This window comes from Scleropages formosus, chromosome 11, assembly GCF_900964775.1.
Source record: "Scleropages formosus chromosome 11, fSclFor1.1, whole genome shotgun sequence".
Taxonomy (NCBI): Eukaryota; Metazoa; Chordata; class Actinopteri; order Osteoglossiformes; family Osteoglossidae; genus Scleropages; species Scleropages formosus.
The window spans coordinates 31,041,146-31,065,777 of record NC_041816.1 but is presented as its reverse complement, the minus strand read 5'-3'; the positions used below and the strand labels follow the sequence as shown (position 1 = coordinate 31,065,777).

At 42.1% G+C, this 24,632-nt stretch overlaps 1 protein-coding gene across 1 annotated transcript; it reads right to left on the bottom strand.

The window, feature by feature from the left end:
* Nucleotides 1–3,379: 3,379 nt before the first annotated feature.
* Nucleotides 3,380–24,359, bottom strand: gba2 (glucosidase, beta (bile acid) 2). The gene is made up of 17 exons (XM_018735369.2): nt 23,082–24,359; nt 19,379–19,470; nt 19,120–19,235; nt 18,117–18,335; nt 17,263–17,502; nt 16,922–17,024; nt 16,517–16,670; nt 15,300–15,425; nt 14,938–15,122; nt 14,373–14,477; nt 14,017–14,124; nt 11,537–11,688; nt 11,165–11,271; nt 10,554–10,696; nt 7,538–7,653; nt 7,240–7,431; nt 3,380–4,251 (listed from the first exon to the last, which is right to left on the bottom strand). The coding sequence occupies exons 1-17, from the start codon at nt 23,282–23,284 to the stop codon at nt 4,012–4,014; spliced, it is 2,601 nt and encodes an 866-aa protein (XP_018590885.1). The 5' UTR covers nt 23,285–24,359; the 3' UTR covers nt 3,380–4,011.
* Between the last annotated feature and the right edge of the window lie 273 nt (nt 24,360–24,632).

Below are 24,632 nucleotides of genomic sequence, written 5' to 3'. Positions count from 1 at the left end.
AACTGGGACCTCAAGAAGAGGAAGGCCTCTGGTGATGTGCTTATCTTGATGAAAGCTCTCCTGAACAATGGAGACACTCAAATCAATGGTCAGAGACTTACAGATCATTCCGGTAAAGCCCAACTTCTATTGTGTATAGAGCTGTAACAGTGTGCCTTTGGTTGGTTAACAGAGTTGGGTTTGGCAAATTGGTGAAGACCAGAAAAAAGAAAAAAGTTTATGGGATAATACTGGGTTAGAATTAGGGTTAGGATAATATTAAATGCTCACCTTAGAAGATCTTGTACAAGATTTTCTATTTTCTTGAAATTGGCTGCAGTCTCATCTCGTTTGGCTTTCCTTTGAGATAGAAGATCATTCGATGAGAATCAAAACCATAGTAAAATGAAGAGAAACGCCAAGTATTGCATTCATGTTCTGTTTGCAAAGCGCACAAAATTTCTTACGCAGTTACTGAGCAGGTAGCAAGATGTCTATGTACAAAAGCAACACCTTTATGTTCCACACACACTTTCTGAACCGCTTGCCCCATACGGGGTTGTGGGGAACCGGAGCCTGCCCAGCAACACAGGGCGCAAGACTGGAGGGGGAGGGGACACACCCAGGACGGGACGCCAGTCCACCGCAAGGCACCCCAAGCAGGACTTGAACCCCAGACCCACCAGAGAGCAGGACCTGGTCCAACCCACTGCGCCACCGCACCCCCCTCCTTTCTGCTCCATTTTTTGTTAAATGTGGAGTTTTTTCACAGATCAATATTGACGTACCAAACAAAAGCACCCGGTATCTCAAAGCCATTCCTTATGTCTGTAATCATCTTTTGCTTTAACATAAAACTTTTCAATAAATAGTTAAATCAATACAGCGAAATGTTCTTTACCTACCTTTTCTTGGTGTTTTTTCGTATCACACATAATACATTGTTACATTAAAAAAGTGCAATTCATTAGAAATTATGCAAAAGAAAAATTTATAAACGTACAATTAAAAAAAGTATCAGCTGTACAGTGTGTTAAACTCTATATCAAACTCCACATTTATGTGACATTTCTCTTCAAAGCAGCTTATGCTGATAAGCTGTCCACAACTGTTTACCCATATATACAGGTGGGTAATCTTACTGTAACAATTTACAGTAAGTACCTTGTTAGATGTGGCATTTAAACCTGCAACCTCTGGTTGCAATGGTAAGAGCTTTAACCACTGTACTACCAGCTATCCTTTGCATTTTTGATCTCTGAATGAAGTTCATAATCTGTGAGTCATATGCAATTTGTGCTTAAGATGTGGAAAGCTGTATTTAGGAAATATCATAAGAACATTAATGATTTTGCTCCAGCAAGTGGCTACAGAGATGAACATATGTGAACAAATTTTAATATTCCTAGAGTTTCTTTTCATTCCAGTTATGAATTTAAAACAGACCCAGACAGCTAGTAACTCCAAACTGAGGGAGGGGAAAATATATTCACAGATTAAAGTATTTGTCAGTAGGATCTTCTTTGTCTGCAGCATTAGAATGAGATGAAGAATCCTGGCTCTCATCAAAGCCTTTAGGATTACTAGTGCAGCAACACATCAGTAGGGTAAAGCTACTTTTTTATTTGGAGATGGTCCAGGGATTCCTGCAGCTGCAGTATTCACTTTTGTTGTACTGAGTTTGTGGTGTGTCTAGATTTCTCTTTGTGTCCCTAAAGTATTTATTTTTGCTTAGTCGGGAACAGAGCTATTGTACATGTCAACTAAGAAATAATGCAATTACAGAGAGGTGATGCAACTGGGATTCATGGTTAGTGTGAGGAGGATGTTCAGATGCGTACCTACCTGTAACAGAGGAGCGTAGGCCCCTTTGTCATTGTACACTGCCCCCTTGTGGGGTTGAGTGAAAATATGGAGCAAGTGCATCAGGAGCACATTTAGATATCAATGATTTATGTGCTTTATTCTGGCGCCACCATGTGGTCATTTACATTTAATTAACCACCCATTTAAACCCTTCGTTAGTTGTACTGCAGTTGTTTTGTGTTGGTACATTGCGGGATACAGCAGCTGGAGGTGGGGGCTTGAACCTGCAACTTTCAGGTGGAAAGGCAGCAGCTCTAAAGAAGTAAAAGAGACAGGGGAGGGGGACTGGGCCTGAGTACAGAGCAAAGGGCAAGGAGAGGTGAGGACACATAAGAGGGGGGAGGGACTATGATATAAAGAGTGGGTATGTAGAGGGGGTTAGGGTTAGATCAGTCGAGGCCAGGTGGGCATTCTGCGTGGGAGCCGGAAGGTGACGTCTCTGCTTTTTGCGGATTATGTTGTCTTTTTGGCACCGTCACATGGTTGCCTCCAATACGCACTGGAATGGTTTGCAGCCAGGTATGAAGCAGTCAGGATGAGGATCAGCACCTCAAAGTCTGAATCCATGGTTCTCTCACAGAAAAGGATTGCATGCCCCCTCCAGGTAAGGGGAGAGAATTTGCCCCAGGTGGAGGAGTTTAAGTATCTTGGGGTCTTGTTCACGAGTGAGGGGAGAAGGGAGCATGAGATGGGCTGCAGACTGGAAGCAGCAGCAGCAGTAATGTGGTCGCTGTACTGGACTGTAGTGGTGAAGAGGGAGCTGAGCCATAAGGCGAAGCTCTCCATTTACCAGTCGATTTACGCCCCTACCCTCACCTATGGCCATGAACCTCGGGTAACGACTGAAAGAATAAGATCATGGATACAAGTGGCTGAAATGAGTTTTCGCCACAGGGTGTTGGGACTCACTCTCCGTGACAGGATGAGGAGTTCAGACATTCGGGAAGAACTCAGAGTAGAGCCGCTACTCCTCCACATTGAGAGGAGCCAGTTGAAGTGGTTCGGGCATCCTACGCCTCCCTTTGGAGGTATACCAGGCACGGCCAACTGGGACAAGGCCCCGAGGTCGGCCCAGGACCTGCTGGAGGGATTATATCTCACAGTTGGCCTGCGAACCGCTGGGGATCCCCCCGACTGCGCTATTTCCATTTCTTATTTGGTTACTTTGCTTCTGGATTTTTTTATGGGACAGTCAGAAGTGTTGTAGTTGGGGTTAGCGACTTTAAACCTAGAGGCTGCTAGTCTGAACCCTGATCCTGAGTTACTTTACCCAGCTTGGAGGTGAGGAGGAGCTTGCCCCGTTTAACCCATTTCCCTGGCAGTGAGGGCCCCAAGAGTGACTTACAAAACCCAGAGATTACACACGCAGGCCAACTGCACCACTACTGACAGCAAGCCACAGTTCCCTGAGAACAAGAAACTACCATGTGTCGACACCCCCTTGACTTGACACGATTTCTTTTCATTGGAAATCATGAATTTTATTTCATTTCTTTTCATGAGTAATATTTGAATAAATGTTACAGTTCCCCTTTAACATCAGGGGATTTTCAAGCATTGATGCATTGAAAACTGCAGATTTTGTCTCCTAAAGCTGTAGTTTATTCTGTTATTAATCCAGGTATTAAACAGAACTTCATCTGATGTGGGTACCATGCTAGATTTATCAGAACTGCACACAGTGAATCACTATACATTTAAGACCTAACCTAGAAAACAAACATCTTTTAGAACCACTACATGAAACTGTAACCATAAGTCACTTTCATAGCCATTTATTGTCAGTTATTACATTGATTGTTACAAAGGTTTACCTTTGGACAATGTATTTTATATTTGTGGTACGGTAAATGAAAATTAGGAATCAACATAAAGCCATTCATAATGCATAATCTTTGCAAAATTTTCCAGATGTAATTTTTTAAAAATGTTTACTTTCAGTCTTAAACTCTTCACCTGTAAGTCAGTGCATGTCACAGACATCTATAACTTATAGCAAGGCAGTACATGACAATAGCAAGTCCATGAATTCCTCCAGTTATCACTCTGATGATAAAACTTTCAGTACACAGAGACTTCACTTATAACAACAGTGAAGTGTTGCTAAGTTCTACTTCTTGTGAAACTAAACAGAGTACACCTGGTATCACCCTAAATGCAGGTCTATCAGTGAGCCTCTGGAGGTGAGGCAGCCTCAACAGGTTCACCCTCTGTAACACTACCATTACACCGTCGCGAGTCCAGTGCAAGCTGCATGGCCCAAATACTTAGGGGACGCATGTATGCCAGGGAACGGAAAATGCCTTTTTCACAGTAGGCCTCAGGAGTCTGGAATGCCATCCCAAGCTGCTCCCAAACTGTGCGGTAACAGCCCTCAGCTGTGCGAAAGCCCTCCTCCAGCATACCCTAGAAAAAAGGGGATGGGATTAGAGCAGAATATAGTAAGAGACACAAATAACTAGATGCTTTCAAACACATCTTCAAACTTCCCCAAACAGTTAGCACTCTTCCACTGTTTTTGTGTTACTTGTGGCAAATATAGATCCATATTAAAATTAAAAGACCACATAGGCATTCCAGAAGTCACTGGTTTATCATAAAACACTTATTATTATAAGGTGTTAGGTTGCCCAAGAGGAACAGTCAAAGAGTTTGATGTCGACCACAACTACATTAGGAGTTCTATTTGTATTTGTATTCTAAGCCCCAAAGACAACTTATAGGGAATGGAACAGTATAAAAAAATGTACCGAATAAAATTATCTTAACAGAGCTTTAGATGAGTTTCCGCAATAATTTTAGCCATACATATTTTTCATGTTAATATAGAACGATACTGTACTATTGCTCTAAAACTGCATTATTTTTACTTGCATTTACACTTATTTAGCAGACTTCTCCAAAGTGACATACAAGTCATAGAAAACTAAAGTGCATTTTATAAATAGCCATATGATAAAGTATCTGTCTGATGTTACTGTTCTAAAACAGCATGCATAACATGCACATGTGCACAGAGAGTTTGCCGATGACCTTGCTTTGTTTTTCAGAGACAAAGTCAATGCAATTACGGACAAGTTCTCACCATCATCCTGCCCAATTCGTGCTCGACCTCCTTGTGAAGTCATGCTCTCCAAATTCAAGCCACTGTCAGAAACTGAATGCATACTGAACTACATATTACATGTGTATTGCATATTATCTGTACATTGAGTCCTACATGTATATTGTACATATGGTACAGGTGTTTATTGTGTATATTTGTGGTGTGTATACTTGCAACTTATGCTGCGCACAGCTGCAGAGAATGCACCAAAGATTTTCACCACCTGTACACTTGTGGTTATGGTGAAGCGACTCCTATATTACAACTGCCTGCAGTTCACAGCCCATGTCTGCACCCATGTCCTGTCCACTTTTTTTTTTTTTTTATACTGTCTTATACTCTATGTTGCACCACCATGGTCTCTGGAGAAACATCATTTCGTTCCACTGTATACAAGCTATATAGAGGAATGACGATTAAAAAAAACAATTTAAACGAAGTATGGGGGGCACAGCGGGCTTGGCTGGGTCTCGCTCTCTGGCGGGTCTGGGGTTCGAGTCCTACTTAGGGTGCCTTGCGTTGGAACAGCGTCCCATCCAGGGTCTGTCCCCTCCTCCTCCAGCCTTGCGCCCTGTGTTGCCGGGTGTCGCCGTGACCCCACTTGGGACAAGCGGTTTCTGACAATGTGTGTGTGAACTTGAAGTGACAAAGTGATTTAATTTGATCTTTCTCTCAGCACCTCAAAGCCACAACCCAGACCTGCAGATACATCCTGCATAACAGCCACAGGATCCGTCCTTACCTCACAACTGACTCTGTTCAACTACTTTTCCAGGCCATGATGAAATCCTGTCTGGATACTGTAACTCTCTCCTGTCTGACCTTCTTGCTACTGCCATCAAACCTTTACAGCTGATACAGAATGCTGTTGCCTGAGCTGTGTGTGACTTGCTGAAGTGATCGCATGCATCTCCTCTACTTGTTTCTCTGCACTGGCTTTCTATAGCTATATTAAATCACTTTGTCACTTCAAGTTCACACACACACACACACACACACACACACACACACACACACACACACACAGAGTCAGAAACTGCTTGTCCCAAGTGCCCAGATCAAATTTAAGATCCTGGTCATTGCCTACAAAAGCATCAAAAGAACTGCCCCCAGCTATTTACAAGACTTGATCAACCGCTACACCCCAACAAGACTGCTATGTCTTCATCTGCCTGCTTGGTGGTCCCATGTACGAAAAGTAAGGCATGGAGGTTTTCTGTTCTGGCTCTGTTGTGGTGGAACTATCTCCTCTCACTCAGAACTGCCAAAACTCTGTCCACATTTAAAAAGGGTCTTAAAACTCACCTCTTCCAGACTCACATTGCCCATCATCTGTTAAGTTCAGATATGGTGTAAGTGTTCATGCACTATAACTTTAAGATCATGCCTAGATAAACCTTTACAAAGCTACTCCTGTAATGTAGTGTAACGTAAACGTGTGTGTGTAATATATATTATATATATATATATATCTATCCAAAAAAATTTACTAGGAAGGTGATTTGAAATTATGGATACTTAGATAAAGTTTTATGCAGCTACTCATGTGATGAACATTGGTTGAAAGAAACTGACTTGACTGCAGGAGTGAAAGGAGGAGGTTGCATGAATGTCAGCATGTAAGCAGAAGTCACCCAAAAGCATCAGAGGACTACTGATCACAGGGAAGGAACTCAAGACATCAAGGTCATCCTGGAAACAGCCAGCCACATGATGGAGAATGACCACTAAGAGTGTCACTGAGGCAGTAATGAAGACAAAGGATAACAGCTTAGCAACATGCAGAAAGAGAACAAAATATTCCCACTGGGGAGGGTTGAGCAGGCGTATGCCTCTACATCTACCACAGAGGCAAAGGGTGTGACAGGAGGGGGTGGTGATGAGGACTGCGGGAGTGGCTGCATTTTCACATTTCATTCAAAGCCAAGAGACTGAGTAAGAGGTGGGAGGGTTAGCCAGGATAAAGTCAGCTTTCTTCACAGCAGACTGACAGTTGCAGACACTCATGGAGAAATTGAAATGGGATGAAGGAGTTGAGAAAAGGATACATCAGATTATGACTGCAGCAGAAATGTTTGGGTCTATGATGAGTGATAATGCTATCATTACATAATAGTTTTACAGAGCTATAAGTATGCCTACTGGCCATGGAGGAGAGGAACAAAAACTCCCAACTGAAAATCGAGGGAGGAGAAAAAACACCTCTGGGCATTTCAGGGCCAGTGGCTACCCACCCCTCCTGGGCATTCTAGATTAAATAAGACTTCTGAATGTCAAAGATCACTCACCTCATGAATCATAGTGGCAGCAAGTCCATACACCACCCCTACCCACACTTCATCTGACTGGACACTGGAACGGTCAGGCACACCCTCTGGGCGCATCCCATTGACAGCCCCCATCTGGCCCCTGGCAAAGCCCTGCACATTCAGTTCAAACACTGACTTCAGGGCACGGCGTACCTTGTCTACTGGGAAAGCCTGGTGGGAGAAAGAAGTGAGGTTTTTACATCATGGCATTCTAATATTCTCTGAAAGTCATGCCAGTGAGTGCAAGAAACTTCACTGTCAATTGTTTGGCACAAACCTGATATTCACCCTCTCCAAGGCCAGATGCACGAAGGAGCCATTGACCTGCACATTGGTCAGACATGACGCTGCTGGACAGTTCCCGTCCACTGCTGTCATAATTATAATACTGACCTATCGCAAGAAAAACAGGGCTTTAGAATAAACGAACTTCAAATCAACCATAGCATTAAGGGAGGGGGGAATCTTATACAGGTGGCCCCCGATTTATGATGGTTTGACTTACAATTTTTTTGACTTTACAATGGTGAGCTAGTGATAGACATTCAGTAGTACTTCGAATTTTTTCCCGGACAAGCGATACTCTCTTCCATTCTGCCACGCAGAGGGGTGTATTAAATGCATTTTTGATTTAGGATATTTGACTTATGATGGGTTTTGCGGAACGTAACCCTGTCGTAAATTAAGGCCAACCTGAATTTACTTTTATTCATTTAGCTGATGCTTTTATCCAAAGTGACTTACAATGTTAAGGTTACAATTATCACAACCTTAAAATTATTTACCCATTTATGCAGCTGAATAATTATATTAGAGCAATTTAGCACAAGTACCTTGCTCAAGGGTACTACATCCAGAGGTGGGGATCAAACCTGTGACCTTTAGAGCCAAAGGCAGCAGCTCTAACCACTACGCTACCAGCTGTCCTTATATCATAGCTCCTTATACTTAAAACATAATATACAGGTCTGAACTCTATGGAGCCAACTCTTAGTGGGACTCTACAAAGTGACACAAATTATGAACTTCAAGGGATTTTCTAATAAAAATTCAGGCAACCAATCTCGTAGGTCCTTTATAAACGCATGTTTAATTTTTCAAGAATTTGTTCAATGATGGAAAAGTATTTATACAGCAACTCGTGTAATGTACATTGGTTCATGTGGTGGAAAGTGAAACTGACTATTCTAAAAGCATGTGTCTGCATCCAAATCTCTCCTTCTGTTAATGAAATGAATGAATGAATAAATGTAAATGCACTCAATTGTTCCCTGAGATGTATTTTGCTTTGGAGAAAAGCACCTGGTAAATGAATAAATATAAATGTTAACCAGTAGGCAGTAAAGTGACAAAGTATGCATTTTTCAGCATTAGAAGCGTTTCATAATTATACATCCAAACTGTGTGAACAAACTTTCACTCTCTGAAGGTTTCTCCCCCCTCATAAACATCAAAGCCATGTGCGCAAAAAACATTTTGTAAGCTTAATCTACTCAGCTGGTCATTGTCCAAACCCAGATTCTTTTTCCCAGCAAAGAGAACAAACAAGACGTCTGGAGGGTCTTAAGTCATATGCACAGCATGCAAATTATCTTGCATTTCTCTAGCAAAGCTTTAAAAAGGACACTGGATTTTAAGCGCCAAGGAATTCACAAGAGGCCCAGCAAGTAGCGCTGTTCTTTCACAGTGCTGGAGCGATGCAAGTGGACATGAGTTCAATTCCTGTTCCGTCTATGTGGAGTTTGCAGGGGTCTCCCTTTGAGAACCCTAACCATAAGGGTTTCCTCCTACAGTCCAAAGACACACTTTAAAGTAAATTTGACACTCAGTCGCCCATTGTGTGTGTGTGCGCGCGCGCGAGACTCGTCTATAATATGTCTAGCATTGTAAGTCACCTTGGGTGAAAGGTGTGGGCTAAATACTAGTACTACCTACTCCTAATCCTTTGGACAAAGGCATATTCTAAATGAATAAAGGTAAATTTATTCATTTAGCAGATGCTTCATAATTTATGAGCGGAACGGTGGCACAGGGAGTAGCGTTGCTATCTCACAGAGCCTGGGTGATGCAAGAGGATATAGGTTTGAGCTCGACTTAGTCTTGTGGAGTTTGCACGTACTCTCTGTGTCTGCATGGGTTTCCTCCCACTGTCCAAAGACATGCTATTCAGGCAGATTGGTGACCCTAAGATCACACACTGTATGTGTGTGAGTGAGAGCGATAGAGAGTGAGCGTGACAGAGAAAGTGTTTCACTGGTAAGTGAGCGAGTGTAAGTAGTGTATCTAGCAGTGTAAGTCACCTTGGTGAATAAGGTGTGGGCTGATAACACTACACAAAGTTCATTGGAAGTCGCTTTGGAGAAAAGGGTCTCTGAAATTTAAATTCAATGCAGCAATAAACATGCCTGCTGATTCTACAGAATGTTAAACTTCTGAATTTTCACTCATGGAACATAAAAATATGATTATATGAATTGCTGCATATTTTAAAATTAAACCAAACAAAGGAAAATATCTGCAAATACTCAAGTGGGATTTAAATAATGCATTGAAGGTAATAGTACGAATTATACGATTTTTGGATATTAACCCATTCCTTCTTATTTAGATTTCTCCAAAGTGACACATCTCAGAGAAATACAATTAGTTCATTTCAACAGAAGGAGAGACTTGGATGCAGACATATGACTCTGAAGTACAGTTAAATTGTCACACCCCGCCATTTGAACCAGTATGTGTCGCATGAATGGCTGCATAAAGATTTAGCTATTATTCTACAATTCTAGACAGCTAGCAAGTTGAGTCACAGCAAAATAGAAAAATTGCACATAAAACTTAAGATCTAATTGTACATCCATTCATTATCTATAACGGCTTGTCCTACACAAAGTTGCATTGGCCCCACCCTAGCAGTACCATCATGCTGTGCCAAAGAGTAATTTTTCCAATGAAAGAACTGGTAATAAAGAGTTTGGTATAGTCATAAGTAAAGGAACTGGGTTACACTTAAATCCTAGGAGGGGGTGACTACTGTTAATAACTATGTGAAAGACACATCCTTGTTCTTTGTATAAATATCCAGCTTGGTAAAGATTGGTGGCAAAACAGCATTAGCTAACCAAATTATGTAGGGTGTGCAATAATGGACAGATTTACAAATGGCATTCATATACATTTTAAAGAAATGAATCCATTCCAACAGTATGCAAGTGCAGCACTGCCTTGCCTTTTCTGCCTCAGAACCACCCGTGTCACTCAGTCCTATTAATTTTCAGACCCCCACCCCATCTCACCGTTCCACAGCAAACTGTCAAATGCAGCACTCCCCCTGTCCAAAATGTCTTTGTAGCGATGATAGACGGAGTTATTATCCATCAGCCGTGCCATCTTGCACATCACGCAAACAGAAGCCAACCACAGCCCCCCACAGTATGCACTGTAAGACAGATGGGGCAGGGTCAAAGGGTAGCTCGTTGGGATTCTGAAATCTTTAAATGTGCTCTTTGATGTTATCATTACAAACAGTGTTTCTGCACATAACTTTAGTTATGAAATTCTATTTTATGTAAATTTTAAGAAAAGCATCAAAATATTAGCTGAGAAAGGGTTAAACTGTTTTGAAAGCACACACTAGCAACTGAAAGGCCATGGAAAGATATGAGGTATAAGTGAGAAGGGTGTTAAAATATTTTTCTTCTTGTGACCTTTGGACACTTTTCACATCTCCATCTTAGGATTAGTATTAACCCTTGAGGAAGACCAGAAACTTCCAGAAAAAGCAACCTGGACTCTGAAAGTACAGTACATGAGAATATAGGTTTCCGTTTCCCTTTTCTGCTCAAGTGTAGGAAAGAGGCCTGCTCTTGAGTTTAACAACTGCCTTACTACTCCCCTAACCTCTCACCTGGGTCCTGTAACAGTCCAGCCATCGTAAGTCTGGTCAGCGAAGCCTGAATTTTCAATCAGCCCATCCCCATCTCGGTCAAATTTCATCTCTGAGTCCATCACAACCTATGAGGAGCACATATTGCTCATCACCTTTGTGTGCTAAATAGATCACAGGAAACAAATGCTGGAGCAGTCAACAGGGGACAGTAATGGTTAAGAACTCAAGCTGAAATGAAAGCAATGAGTATGAACCTTTGTAAAAGCCAAAAGGTCCAAAACACTGGTTTTAGGAAAAATATGTCTTTGAATAAGAGCACTGACTTATAAAGGTTAAACTAATGTTTAAAATGGCTGGCAATAAAAGTGAGGGGGGGGTCATGCAACTCACCTGGCAGATAGGCCACATGTCCTCCAAATACTGCTTGTCCTGCGTCAGGTAGAAGTCCCGGTAGACGTGTAACACAAACTTCAGGTTCAGGTCCTTCCAGTTGGCTGTGTCATGAATCAGGTATGCATTGACACGCAGCCAGGGCTCGTCATCTGAGAGGGAGGGCATCCTGCACATCAACCTTGAGCAGCTTCACTCCACTCTTCACCAGTTTACTGTGCTACCTCTAAAATCATGCTCCATCTTTAACATTACTTTTAGATTAAAAGCTATAGACCTGCACTAAAATATTTTGGCACAAGAAAATTTCTCTAGTCACTGATTTTACTGAATGTAGGTAAACCAATGAGAGCATTTAAATTATATGTAAACACTTGTGGCATTGCATAAACCATCCCAGTACATTGCCTTTGGACAAAAAGGCATCAGCTGAATAAATAAAACTTTATTATAGACTATGAAAAATTTTTCATTAATTATAGGTTTGTTTATTCTGGTAAATCAGGCTAGGGTCTGGGGAAACTGTTTTTGCATTTTGAAAGAATAAACAGTATGCCAAGGAGGACAAACAAGTGTACAGAGAGTACTACAACCCCTGGCAAAAATGATGGAATCACTACACTTTGAGCATGTTTACCCAACTTTTTTTTACTTCATAGCAAACAAACAAATCACAGATACAACACAAAACATTTTTTGTTTAATAGCTGGACATTCTGGCTTTGTTGAACATACCTCAAACAAATTAAATTACTTTAATGGTAATTCCCCCCCCCCCCCCAAATCAAGTAGAGGAAAAAATTATGGAATCATCAACAAAACAAAATCAATACTCTGTCGTTCTTCCTTGGGCTTTCACGATGGCCTGGATTCTCTGAGGCATTGACTTCACTAAGGAAAAACAATATTCTTCATCAATCTGGTTCCAACTTTCTCGAATAGCCGTTAACAGATCAGCTTTGCAGGATGGAGCCTTGTCATCGACCAGTTTTCCCCCCCCCCCCAATTTCCACCATAAATTTTCAATCGGATTGAGATCGGGACTGTTTGCTGGCCATGTCATTGAGTTGATATGCCTTTCCTGAAGAAAAGCTTTAACACTCTGCTCTGTGGTAAGATGCATTATCATCCTGAAAAATTACTTCATCACCAAACCTATTTTCTATTCATGCAATAAGAAAAGTGTCCAAAATTTCAATGAACACCTGGGCATTGACTGTTGAGGTCATGATTGCCATCTCACCTGACATGCAACCCCATATCATAAATGACTAGGGAAATTTGTTTTCTTGAGGCAGTCATCTTTATATGTTTCATTAGAACGGCACCAGACAAAAGTTCCAGCATCATCGCCTCGGCCAATGCAGATTTATGATTCATCACTGAATATCACTTTCATCCAGTCATCCACACTCCATGATTGTTTCTCTTCAGCCCACTGTAACCTTGTTTTCCTCTGTTTAGGTGTTAGTGCTGGTTTTCGTTTGGCTTTTCTACATGCGAGTCCCATTTCTTTCAGCCAATTTCTTACAGTTCTGTCACAAACATTGACTCCAGTTTCCGCCCATTTGTTTTGTTGTGCATTTTCTATTTTCAAGGCATATTGCTTTGAGTTTTCTATCCTGACGCTTTGATGTCTTCCTGTATGTTTTCCTTTTATTACCGTCTCATTTTGTTTATACTTGCACTAAATTTTAGACACAGCTGACTGGGAACAACCAACTTCTTTTGCCACACTCCGTGTTGGATTTCCTTCTTGAAGAAGTTTTATCATCTTTTCCATTGTTTCTATTGAGAACAATCTTGTTGGGGCCATGTTTCCTTTCAATTAGTCAAGTCCAACAGCTCGTTAAGCTCAGTAAGCTCTCTCTTTTAACTGCAGACTAATTTGCATTTTTTGACTTGTGTTAAAAATGCAAATACCAAGTGATTCCATAATTTTTTTTTTTACTTAACATTGAGTGATTTCACAATTTTCTCTTCTACTTGATTGGGGGGGGGGGAAATGAAAAATGCCATCAATCACACACACACACACACACACACACACACACACACACACACACACACTTTCTGAATCGCTTGTCCCATACGGGGTCGCGGGGAACCGAAGCCTAACCCAGCAACAGACGGTGCAAGGCTGGAAGGGGAGGGGACACACCCAGGACGGGATGCCAGTCCGTCACAAGGCACAGACCCACTGGAGAGTAGGACCCGGTCCAACCCACTGCGCCACCACTCCACCCTACCATTAAGTAAAATAATTTAGTTTGATGTATGTTTAATGAACCCAGAATATTCAGCTATTAAAAATTGTTTTGTGTTCTCTCTATGATTTGTTTATTTGCTACAATGTAAAAAAAAAAAAAAAAAAAAGCTGTGTGAACATCCTCAAAGTGTGGTGAGTCCATAATTTTTGCCAGGGGTTGTAGTTTCCCCTAGACTGGTGGAAAAAGACAATGGATGAAAATCAGACCTACCAGGGTCCCCAATGTCATGTGGAACCACATTTCGGGTCTTAACTGGGGAATACTGACCACTCATTAGATTAAGTCTCTCTGTAAGGTCTTGCTGAACCACACAGCCAGCTAAGCAGGTGAGAAAGATTCAGAGCCAAAATTTAGAAACAGCTTGAAGTAGTCCACTGTACATTCATTCAACATCATCCGTTTACTAGTATTTCAGGCATTTGTTTCTTTCTTTTAAAAGATCTTCTATAGTTGCTTTCACTCGTTTAGAGCAACAGTCAAAGATGGAGTACATTAGCTAGAAACTATTCATATACAGATCGCAGTACAGTCTCCCAACAGCCTTTGTGTTACATAGAGTTGCTCACCTATGTCATACTGCAAGCTGAGTGCTAGCTTTGGCCACAGCATGATGAGGGCAAAAGAAGCATAGAAGTGCACGTCGTACGTATTGTACATCCTGTATTCCTGGCCTGGAGACAGAGAAACTCGGCTGCTCATTATGGTGATAAGGACTCATGAACACATGCACTCCACACAGAAAGAGACGGAGAGCTCCTCTCACTGACTTACAGCATTTAGAGCCTCCATATTGCACAGATAAACTGAGTTCAAGTTGGTCATGATACCTTTGTGATCATAACTGAATGAACATAATATTCTATTCAACTCATTTTTTGAGAACACTCAATTTCATAGAATACAGTAAGGCATGTGGGAATGGTGGTGAAGAAAAACAAAATCCCAATCACAAAGGGAGAAAAATAAACCCCTGGTAGTCCAAGTACCAATGACTATCCACCGATCCTGGACATTCTATTGTAGTGACAGAGGATAAGTGTGAATACGCCCAATACAAAAAAAAAAAAAAATCATTTTGACAGAGAGACAGATAAACACAAACATAAAAAGGCGACCCAGTGATGCACTCACCTTCCAGATAGGCAAAGCGTCCGTACTCCTTGATGACGGACGGCTGGGCTGGCAGCCCCCCATACTCACAGCTCTGACTCCCAGTGATATCAGCATCCTCAGCAAGCTCTACCCACACGGTGCCACCATCCACCAGGAAATACAATTCATTGAAGAGTGCCGATTTGTACCAAGAAGGCAGGGAGCTGTGAGAGAGAAAACGGTGCCTGTCCAAAACATCCCAGGTTGTAAAGGATATGCATCAGTGTGTCTGTTACTAAGTATGAATTGCTAGAGGGGACAGTAGAGTACATATTTCCTAAGAGGAGTAACTGTGAATGTCTACCAGGAGTGGTACGGGTTGACAGTGAGTCAATGGATACCTGTCTTCCAGTATGGGTGTTTGCCATGCCTCAATCCTTGTTTCCCAGTCTTGGTAGTGAGTGAGGCCATAATGACAGAGAGAGGATGCAGAGTCACCCTGACTTCCAAAGAAACGTGTGTATCTCCTGTAGCACACATATACATACACTGAATACAAACAAAGTTAACCAATGCAAGCCAATTTGAGAATGCTGAACACTGTACAACATAAGCCTTCTGTAAACATGCTAAATACAAAACACCAGTAGAAATACTGCAGATACCTTGATGCCAAAAACACACCAAAAACACCTTTACGAACAATATTGTGAAACAGCAAAATAGTCACAAGCTACTAATATCAAGGAAGCATGTCACTAAAGAGCTCCAAAAGCAAAGTTCTCTCTAGCCATACAAGCTGTAAATGAACCAACTAGTACTCATTCAAATTCTGTAACTGGGTATAATCCTTCTGGAATGAAGGAACACTTCACACAGAGAAGAACCAGTAACTCAGAACATTCCTGAATTTCAAGATTAACAAGTGAGCTACAGTACATACAAAACTGAATGTCATGCATCCGTAAGCCAAGGAAACCATAGTTTTCCTCACTGCCATCTGTCTGTCAGGAATCTCAGGTCAATAACATTGAATTAGAATGAGCCTGAGGCCTAGCAGGCATAAGTAGCAAAGCAGAAACCCTGCACCACAGCATACCATTAAGAGTCGAGTGAGCGGGCATGTTATGTTTGCAGTAAAGAAGCTCTATGCAACCTTTTAGAATAAAAAGGGGGTTAATAAGATCACAGCTTTCAAGACAATGCAGTTCACACTGGTTACACAACTTTGTCTATGGATGAATCAGTTACCAATTTTAAAGATCATTGTATGATATACTGTAATACTGCTACAGATAAACACAATTATCTATGTTGCCGAAACCCATATTACAAAACTTGAAGTGAGCTCCAATTCACCTAAGATACATTACATGCAATGCAGAAAGTCACACAGATGTCAAATTCATCTGTATTACTTAACAGATTTAGTATGTAACATATAAGGTTGTACATATTTACCTTAAAGCTTTCCCTATACCATTATAGTGTGTGTACACACACACACTCTTATACCATTACTGTCACCATCAAAATCTTTCAGCATCATCAATAACAACAGTAATAAAATAACATTAACAAAGCAATAGTAATAATAGCAGAGGAGAAATGTGTATACCTGATGTGTGCTCTCTCACGCGAACCAAAGGTGATTCTGGGCATGTCCCAGGCAAGGCTGAACTCCATGCTGTTGTGTCCCTGGGCAGGGACTAGGCAGCTTACTGCCAATGCTGCTGCCACCTTCTCTCCCTTCTGAGTGGGGGGGCTAGAGCCTGTGGTGTGCCCACATGTTGGAGGTGGGAGTGATTAGAAAAAGCTGTTCTGTCCATTTCATTACTAGATCATCCTATCTGCACAGATCACAAAATCAGATCAACCAAAGTTTTAATAACTGATGAATCAGTGTAAACTACAGCGTAATGAAATGTAAAACAATAAATGCAAAAGTGAATGTACTTACTAACACCATCACCTCTACAGCATGACATTTTCTAAAGAATGAAAAATTTCTTTAAAATCCTACCTGTAGGGGAATCAAGACGTCCATCAGAGATGAGGTCAGACCAGAGCGTCTCACAGGTTCCTTTGGGGAGGAATGCTGTTTGATAGCTAATCTCTCTGTCAGGCTGAGACACACAGAAAAACCAGAACATAAAAGTTCCGCATTCTACTACATTTTATCACACATTTGCCACTGTCATTACAGTAAGTGGCAAGTCTTACAATAATGTTTGTTATTTGGATGGCTCCACATAGCAAATACCTTATAAACCTGAGACTGTATAATTGACTAAACTGACTGTTAGTGGAAACTACAAATTCACTTAATACAGACACCTCAAGTCATGGCTGCCGGTGTCTCACCTGCTCTCGGGCAGCAATGCATAGAGTGTAAGGGTTGATGGGGGTGCAGTGGTGCAGCAGTACACCTGACACAGATTCCCCCTGTTTCTCCAAATGGAATGGTTCGTTCCAGTGGCCCCCACTTTTGTCATCCTTATGGCCCGAGCCATTGGTCATGGTGAACATGATGGACACGTCTAAAGGATAGTCATTCTTGTTCTCAATGTCCCATATCAGAACTGCCACTGGGAGACAAGAGTCCTAGAGGGAAGATCACAGGAATTGAAAAAAAGTGTGCAATTTACATTATTGTAAGGTAAGGCAAAGTGCCATCAAGTCTAAGTCAACTCTGTGACCACTTGTATGGTTTCCATGGAAAGAGGGTATGGACATAGTTTACCATTGCTGTCTTCCATGCTTTCTATGAAGCACCAACATTACATGGTGCACCAATATACATTACCAGGATATTTAGTATTTTCTGTACAAACCATCTGAGCAGGGAAACTTATACTGTTAAATTACAGATAGATAACTCTTAAATTAAGCCACATACCACAAAGTGAGCACAGCAGATATATTAATTTGGCAACTGGTTAAAATGTTCTATTCAGTAAGTCTCAAAAACCATACATGCGTACTAAAACTTCCTTGCAATTTTCAGTAACACAGGTGTCAAACCAAAAGCTAAAAAATGTTGACATCAACAATATCATCTTTGAAATGCACATGACCCATAATGGATCATGTCATTTCCAATCATCCCCACCAGGGTCAACAGAGTCTCTGCCAATCAGTAGAATCCAACAGACGCATCTCTTTAAAGAAGAGAGAGAGAGACCATCGGTGGAGGGATGAAAGATGTGTCAGATTACCTTGTAGTCATGGGGGATGACAGGAGACACCTGTCGGCATGTGAGTGTAACATTCTGGCCTGGCAGATGGTAGACAGTCCAAGCCCGGGGGTAGAGGGCATGGTAAAAGGCATACTCGCCACAGTAGCCCCAATTCCAACCTTGCAGGGTGGATGGCCGCTCCACTGACAGTACTTGCTGGTACACCGTCTGATGTCCTCGCCGCAGACATACAGTGAACTGGGGGATGGGGAAAAGCAGAAAATACATGAGATTAGTGCGGATGAAGTATTAATCCATTCCATTTCAGAAACGTAGAGCCTAGTAAAGGGTCTCAATGACCTGGAGCCAATCTTAGAAAGCCTGGGGTGTAATGTGAACAATGCTCTGGATGGAATACCAATCCATCAAAAGGAACTCACCAAGGCACATACCAAAGATAATTTTGGATTTGTCAATTCAAATGAAACATGTCTTTGCACTGAAGGAGAAACCTGAGTCACCTGAAGGAAGCTTGTGAACAGGAAGAGAAAATGCTAACAGGCAAAGCTGGGGCTGGATTCAAACCCACAGCCCAAGAGCTGTGAGCTAACACTGCTATTTACTACTCCACAATACCAAATGTAGCAAAAGGGCACTGAACTTGTCAAGTACCCTCCTCCTCCAGCAAACAGCATTCTATTCTACAGTGCCAACCTTCCACACACAGTCACGGTCCCCACATTTTAAAAAAAAAAAAAAACACACACATAATTTTTGGCTCTGCATAATTCAGTGGAGGTATGGATAATGGATGAGGTCAGTCCCAGCCATCAGGTAACCTCAGCCAGCTCAGTCTCAAAAAGAGATCACATTTGTTTGTGAGGACCTATAAAAGTGGTTATCAGTGATATGAGCAATGTCTATGTATCGCAAAAGTGGCCAAAATTAGCATATCCATTCATGACACAGGAAATCAAGGAAGAAAATTTCCGCAAGAATTTATTGAGTGCACACAGTTCCACAGCATCGCTCAGATACATACCTGGTTGGCAATGACAGTTTCATAATGGTACATTCCAGGGTTTAATTGCCACCTACAGAACTCCCCTCTCCATCCACGTGTGATGGTACCTCCCCCAATTCCACCTAAAGGTGCACCTAAGTGAGAATTTTATTCTGAGTCAAGATTCTTTCATGGACACATAGCTCTGATCTCAATGGAAGCTCAGAAATGTTTGAGATATTTCAGTGTTATTCACAGACAAATCTACAGTATAAACAAGTACACAAAATGTCCATACCATAGATCTGCCGAAGAGGTAAGGCACGGAACATGTCAATGAAAGGGGCCTTCTTCTCCACCTGGGTCTTCCTGTACCACCATTTCAGATACCTGCAATTACACAGACCAGGAATGGAGAAGGTTGGTTTACATGGTTAGTCAAGTGAAAAACAGGAAAGGTGGAAAATACATGTGCATTAGCTACTGATTTCATTCACTAATTCACCATTTGTCCAATTCAGGGTCACGGTGGTGTGGAACCTATAATAGAAACATAGGGTAAGAGACAGGGTACACTCTGAACGGGACACCAGTCCATCGACAATGAAAATTTGTGGAAACAATGTATTTTTATGTTCAGTCTTTTCAAACCTGTTTTAATAACTTAAAATGTTTTTAAATGGCTTCACATGTTTGTTTATTACAGTTATATCCTTTTATAATTAAACAGAACCTAACCCACAAATAAATGAATTAAGGTTTTACTGACTGTGCAATGATGAAATTGGCCAGAAACTGACAAACATTGCACATCCTTGCTGGATGAATTTGTCAGCAAAAAGCACTAAGACTGCAGAGACATTTGTTATATTTTCAGTAATTTTAAAATAGTTGTAATGTATTTGAAGTTAAATAAAAACTATAACAAGGGTGTAAATTTTAAATTATGGTTTCTACAGAATCCAGCATGTGAATAAATTCACCTGTACTATGTAGCTTTGATTGTGACTTGTTAAAGTGACTTTGCAGCTACCAAAAATAAAGGTACAAACACACTTCCAGCTACAATTGTGTTCATAAAGTGAGAAGCCAGCAAATTTTGTTATTAAAACAGTTTTGTAGTTGCAGTGACTCAGTCAATGCAGAGTACTGTCCACACTGTCTCTTTCAAACACAGGACACATTCTTCCATAGCTTCAGTAACTGCTGTTTGGATAGGCCCCACCGCTCAACATTGCCCCAGTCGCCATCAAAAGCCAAATCATGTGAACAAAATGAAGAACACAAAAGAGCCTGATCAACAGGGTGAGCAGGAGAGATTAACAGCCAAGTCTAAACCGGAATCACACAATAAAGCCTGGAATTGTCTCCAGCTCAGCTGAGTGACAAACCCCAATTTGGGGGTTAAATAACATTCATTACGAGGTCAACTCATACTTAGAGATAAAAATCATTCTGGGCAGAGTTAACACTATCACTATAAAGTGTTGTAATGTATTTAGTGACACCCTGGTCTTCACGATGTCAAACTTTCTGGACTAAGCTAGCCACAACTATTTACCCCTATACACAGTTGGGTAATTTTTGCTGCAGTAATTCAGGGGAAGTGTCTCACTCAAGCATATTACAGTGGAAATAGGAATTTGAACTTGGGACCTTTAATTACAGAATGACAATTCTAAACACTACATCACCTGCAGTATGACGACAGGTTTAGAGTTTCTGCAGGAGTCAGGAATGGGTTAAAAATAGACATACGCAGAGAAATGCAAACACAGGTGTAGGCAGGCACAGAAAAACATTTCTCTGAAGTACTGCCAGAAACTTCACATCTAGATGCACAGAATAATACTAGAGGCATTGCCAGAAAAACTGAGAGGGCCTCCCCACTTGCCTAAATATCACAAGCTGCAATTTCTTCTTCACACCATGTTAAAAACTCAGCTTAGTCAGTTACCAGAACCACCATGTACTTCATTAGGCGCTATCGCAGGAAATGCATAGAAATTTTACTGGTAGTAGAACTGGTAATATCATGGATATTCTGATAAAGTTTTATACAGCTGCTTGTGTGAACATTGGTTCATATGGTGAAAACAAAACTGCACTTTCGAATCATGCATCTGCAGCTATGTGTCTCTTTCTGCTAATGTAATGAACACATTGTATTCTCTCTGAGATGTACGTCACATTGGAGAAAAGCATCTGCTAAATGAATAGAACGTAAATGTTTTTTCCCTAAAGGCCAAGGGGAGGCCACCATTGCTGCACATGCTCAGGCAGCTCTGTGACCTCCTGCACATGGAAGGCTATGCCAACAGCACCTGTCAACACATCCCACCTTTGCTTTCAGAAACTTATGTTAAACCCCCAATCAAAGCATGTGGCTTAATATTTGCATTTGGTAATTTATATATGTACTTCAGACAGTCACTGGAGTCCTCTGCAAACTCAGATGCATTTGAGGAGCAGAGCAGTTAACTCAGTTCTTTCTCATGTCAAGGTCCACACCTACATACTGTTTAAAGAGGTGGTGACAGCAAGGAGGACTGATCTTTCCATATATTGGTCCAGTAAACTAGTAGACTTTGAACTTTACAAACATTATAACATTGAGTGTTCAAATTAAATAAAAAAAATCATTAAAACAATCTTACAATCACTACTGAGGTGCAAATTTGTGCAGAAAATTTTCTGAAACAAGTCTGTTTACCCCAACAGACATTTAATAATGTGGCTCAGTACAATTAGAAACAAAGTGTTTGTTTTCTTTAAATACAACCCGCTACACTAACAGGTTTCCTTGCACCATTGAACCTGTACACAGAAAGCTGAGTATAAATAATGGGGCTATAACCAAGTGCTCAGGATGTCTAGATATCTTCAAGGGTGGTCTTGATGTTGCAGAAATGTGTCTTCTGGCTGGGTTGAAACAAAGTGTTCCTGGTTACCCAGAGCTGTATGAAAGCTAGGAGTTATGTTGGTGTCACTTCTATTGTTTCTTCAAAGAATTGCTTGCCAACAAAGTCACATTCATTCTGGTGTACATTGGGCACTACGTAAAAGTATTCTTTAACGTTCAGGACTACAATACGATTAACCCCTCGAGGCCCCAACAGAGCAGCTCATTGTACTACGCAGCCAGAAAAGCACAAACACTAAAGATGTTAGTGGCAACAGAACAGGCTGTGCATGAATTACAGCAGCAAACTGAGTATGAAGCAAATAAGCACCAGCAATTCTGTGCTCAACATATTTTATGATGTTGCCCCACCCACCTCAATCAGAAAGTACAAAGATTAAATGGATACATACCTAGTAATCTACATGTTTTCACAGTCAACAGATCTTTTTGCTTTATTTTGTACACGTCTGCATGTATGTTATATTGCTCCGGGGTGGATACATAAAGGTGAAGGATTTCAGGGAGTTTAGTGCAATACTTTCAACATTGTACATGGCTTTGGAGAAAAGCATCTGCTAAACAAGCAAATGAAATGTTTCATTTCAACAGTACAAAATCATGCATCCCTTTGCATTTAATCAGCTCAATGTAAAACGCTTCTTGCATGTACACTGTGCTTCTCGACAACAGGAGTTGGGCAGGTTTTAGTCAAAGCATTAGTACCTGGTTTACCAGGTGGAGTGACACATAACCCAGTGAACCCCCTGCAAACCAGCAGGTGCCAGTCGAGAACATAAGACGGGAAGTCATAGTGTGTGAGCCCAGAGGAGTAGAATTCGGCACCTCTAAAAGCTGCATCTCGCAAATAAAATCATGATCAGCAGCACCGAAAACTTAGCAAAGGTAAATAAAATGAGATGCCCTTAAGATTCACACTGCGAGTGTGCAAAATGCAAAAACATTCCCTGCGAAACAACATTGTCGTCACGCTACACGTGGACCACAGCGCGTCCAGCAGCGCGATCGCGAGCCAGTCACAGCTGATGTGATGTGATGTGATCTGCCGGCGGGTGGGTCGCGCGCAATAAGCGCTCACCTCACTCCTAGGCCGATGTGCTTCTTCACGTTGGACAGGGACACGTCTCTGGCCTGGAACGGCTTTCTCTTCTCCTTGAACTCATGCGCCAGGCAGATTCGCCAGCCCTCCCGGGGGACCCGGTAGCCGCGCTCCGCCGACACGTAGCGGCTCATGAGCTCCGCCGTGGAAGCGGGCTCTCCGGCGTCAGTGGGCTTCGTCATCCCTGAGCCCGCCCGCCTAGGAGCCCGAGGCCGAGGCCGAGCTGTGGGCTCCGCCGCCGCCGCCGCCGCTCCGCGTCACCACACGGGCGAAGAGGGCGAGCTGACCTCCGGATCAAACTCGTCCACCACCACTCTCACCCAATCAAATGTACCTATTATAAACCTATTCAGCCAAGGCAATTCTGCACTGCGCAGCATTTAAACCGCTCGCACACTTTTGCTCTTGCTTTTACACGGGACTCCACGTTGCCGAGCCCGTCACGTCAGTTGTAATCTGTTACGAGCGCCCCGTGGATGAAGAGCGTGTGGAACCCGCCGGCAAACGAACAAGTACAATCATGAGGAAGAGACAGCTGTGAGGAGTGTCGTGTCGTGTAATGTAACGTCACGCCTCGCCCCGCCTTTTAGTCGAACCCGACTCCCCGCTTTCGTTCTCCGCTCCGGCCCTTCGCGAGCGCGCAGCTGTCCGTCCGTCCGTCTCAGACAGCAGAAGCACCTGGCCGGTTGGTAGTCGCACGCCGCGCTATCGGATGTTGTTCACCTGCACATTCCTTTAACGCCCCCCCTCGTCAGCGGTCGAACGTCGCCCCGGAACGTGCAGAACGCGCGAGCCAGGTGCTCGAGACGTCGAATGTGCAGGTGTGGTGAGGTGGCAGCAGTAACTGAATGCCGCTTCGCTTGGACTGCCTGCACCGGCGGCGGTGTCTCTTCAGATGACTGCGGCTCCTCACGTGCCTATGACTTTCAAAGCCTACAGTACGTTAATTTCTTAATTAGAGACTACAGCTGCTTGTTTATTAATAATATTATATTTCCACTGGACCTTAGGCTTAGCTCAATTAGGTGTACAATCATGTCACTGGTCGTTTCATCACAAGTTTACTATTTCCTAGCTATAGCATGATTGCTAACTATTTTTTTTTTAAACACAAAAACCTTTAAGAGTAGAGCAGAACTGATAAGCTGCTGCAGACCACTGTAGAGCCAGCTTCCCAATAATATTCGGATAGAATGATCACGCATACAGCTAAGCCCTGCAGGAAAAGCAACTTGCCGGCTAAATGCACCGTCTGACGAGCTGTGTCAGTTTGCGCAGGGCTCTTCAACTACTTCTACTCGTCTGGGTTTACACCAAAACGAACCTGTGGGGATGTAAGGACACAGCACTTCGTTTCATATCCTCTATTGTTCATCTTTTTTTATTATTTACATTACAATAATAAATGACACCGTTTTGTGTCCAAACAAGACTTTTGGACTAAATTAGGAAAAAGCGATATTTTCCCATTTTGTATATTTACAATAACCGGTTCCACATATCACATTTGGTAAATCCCGACAGTCGCTG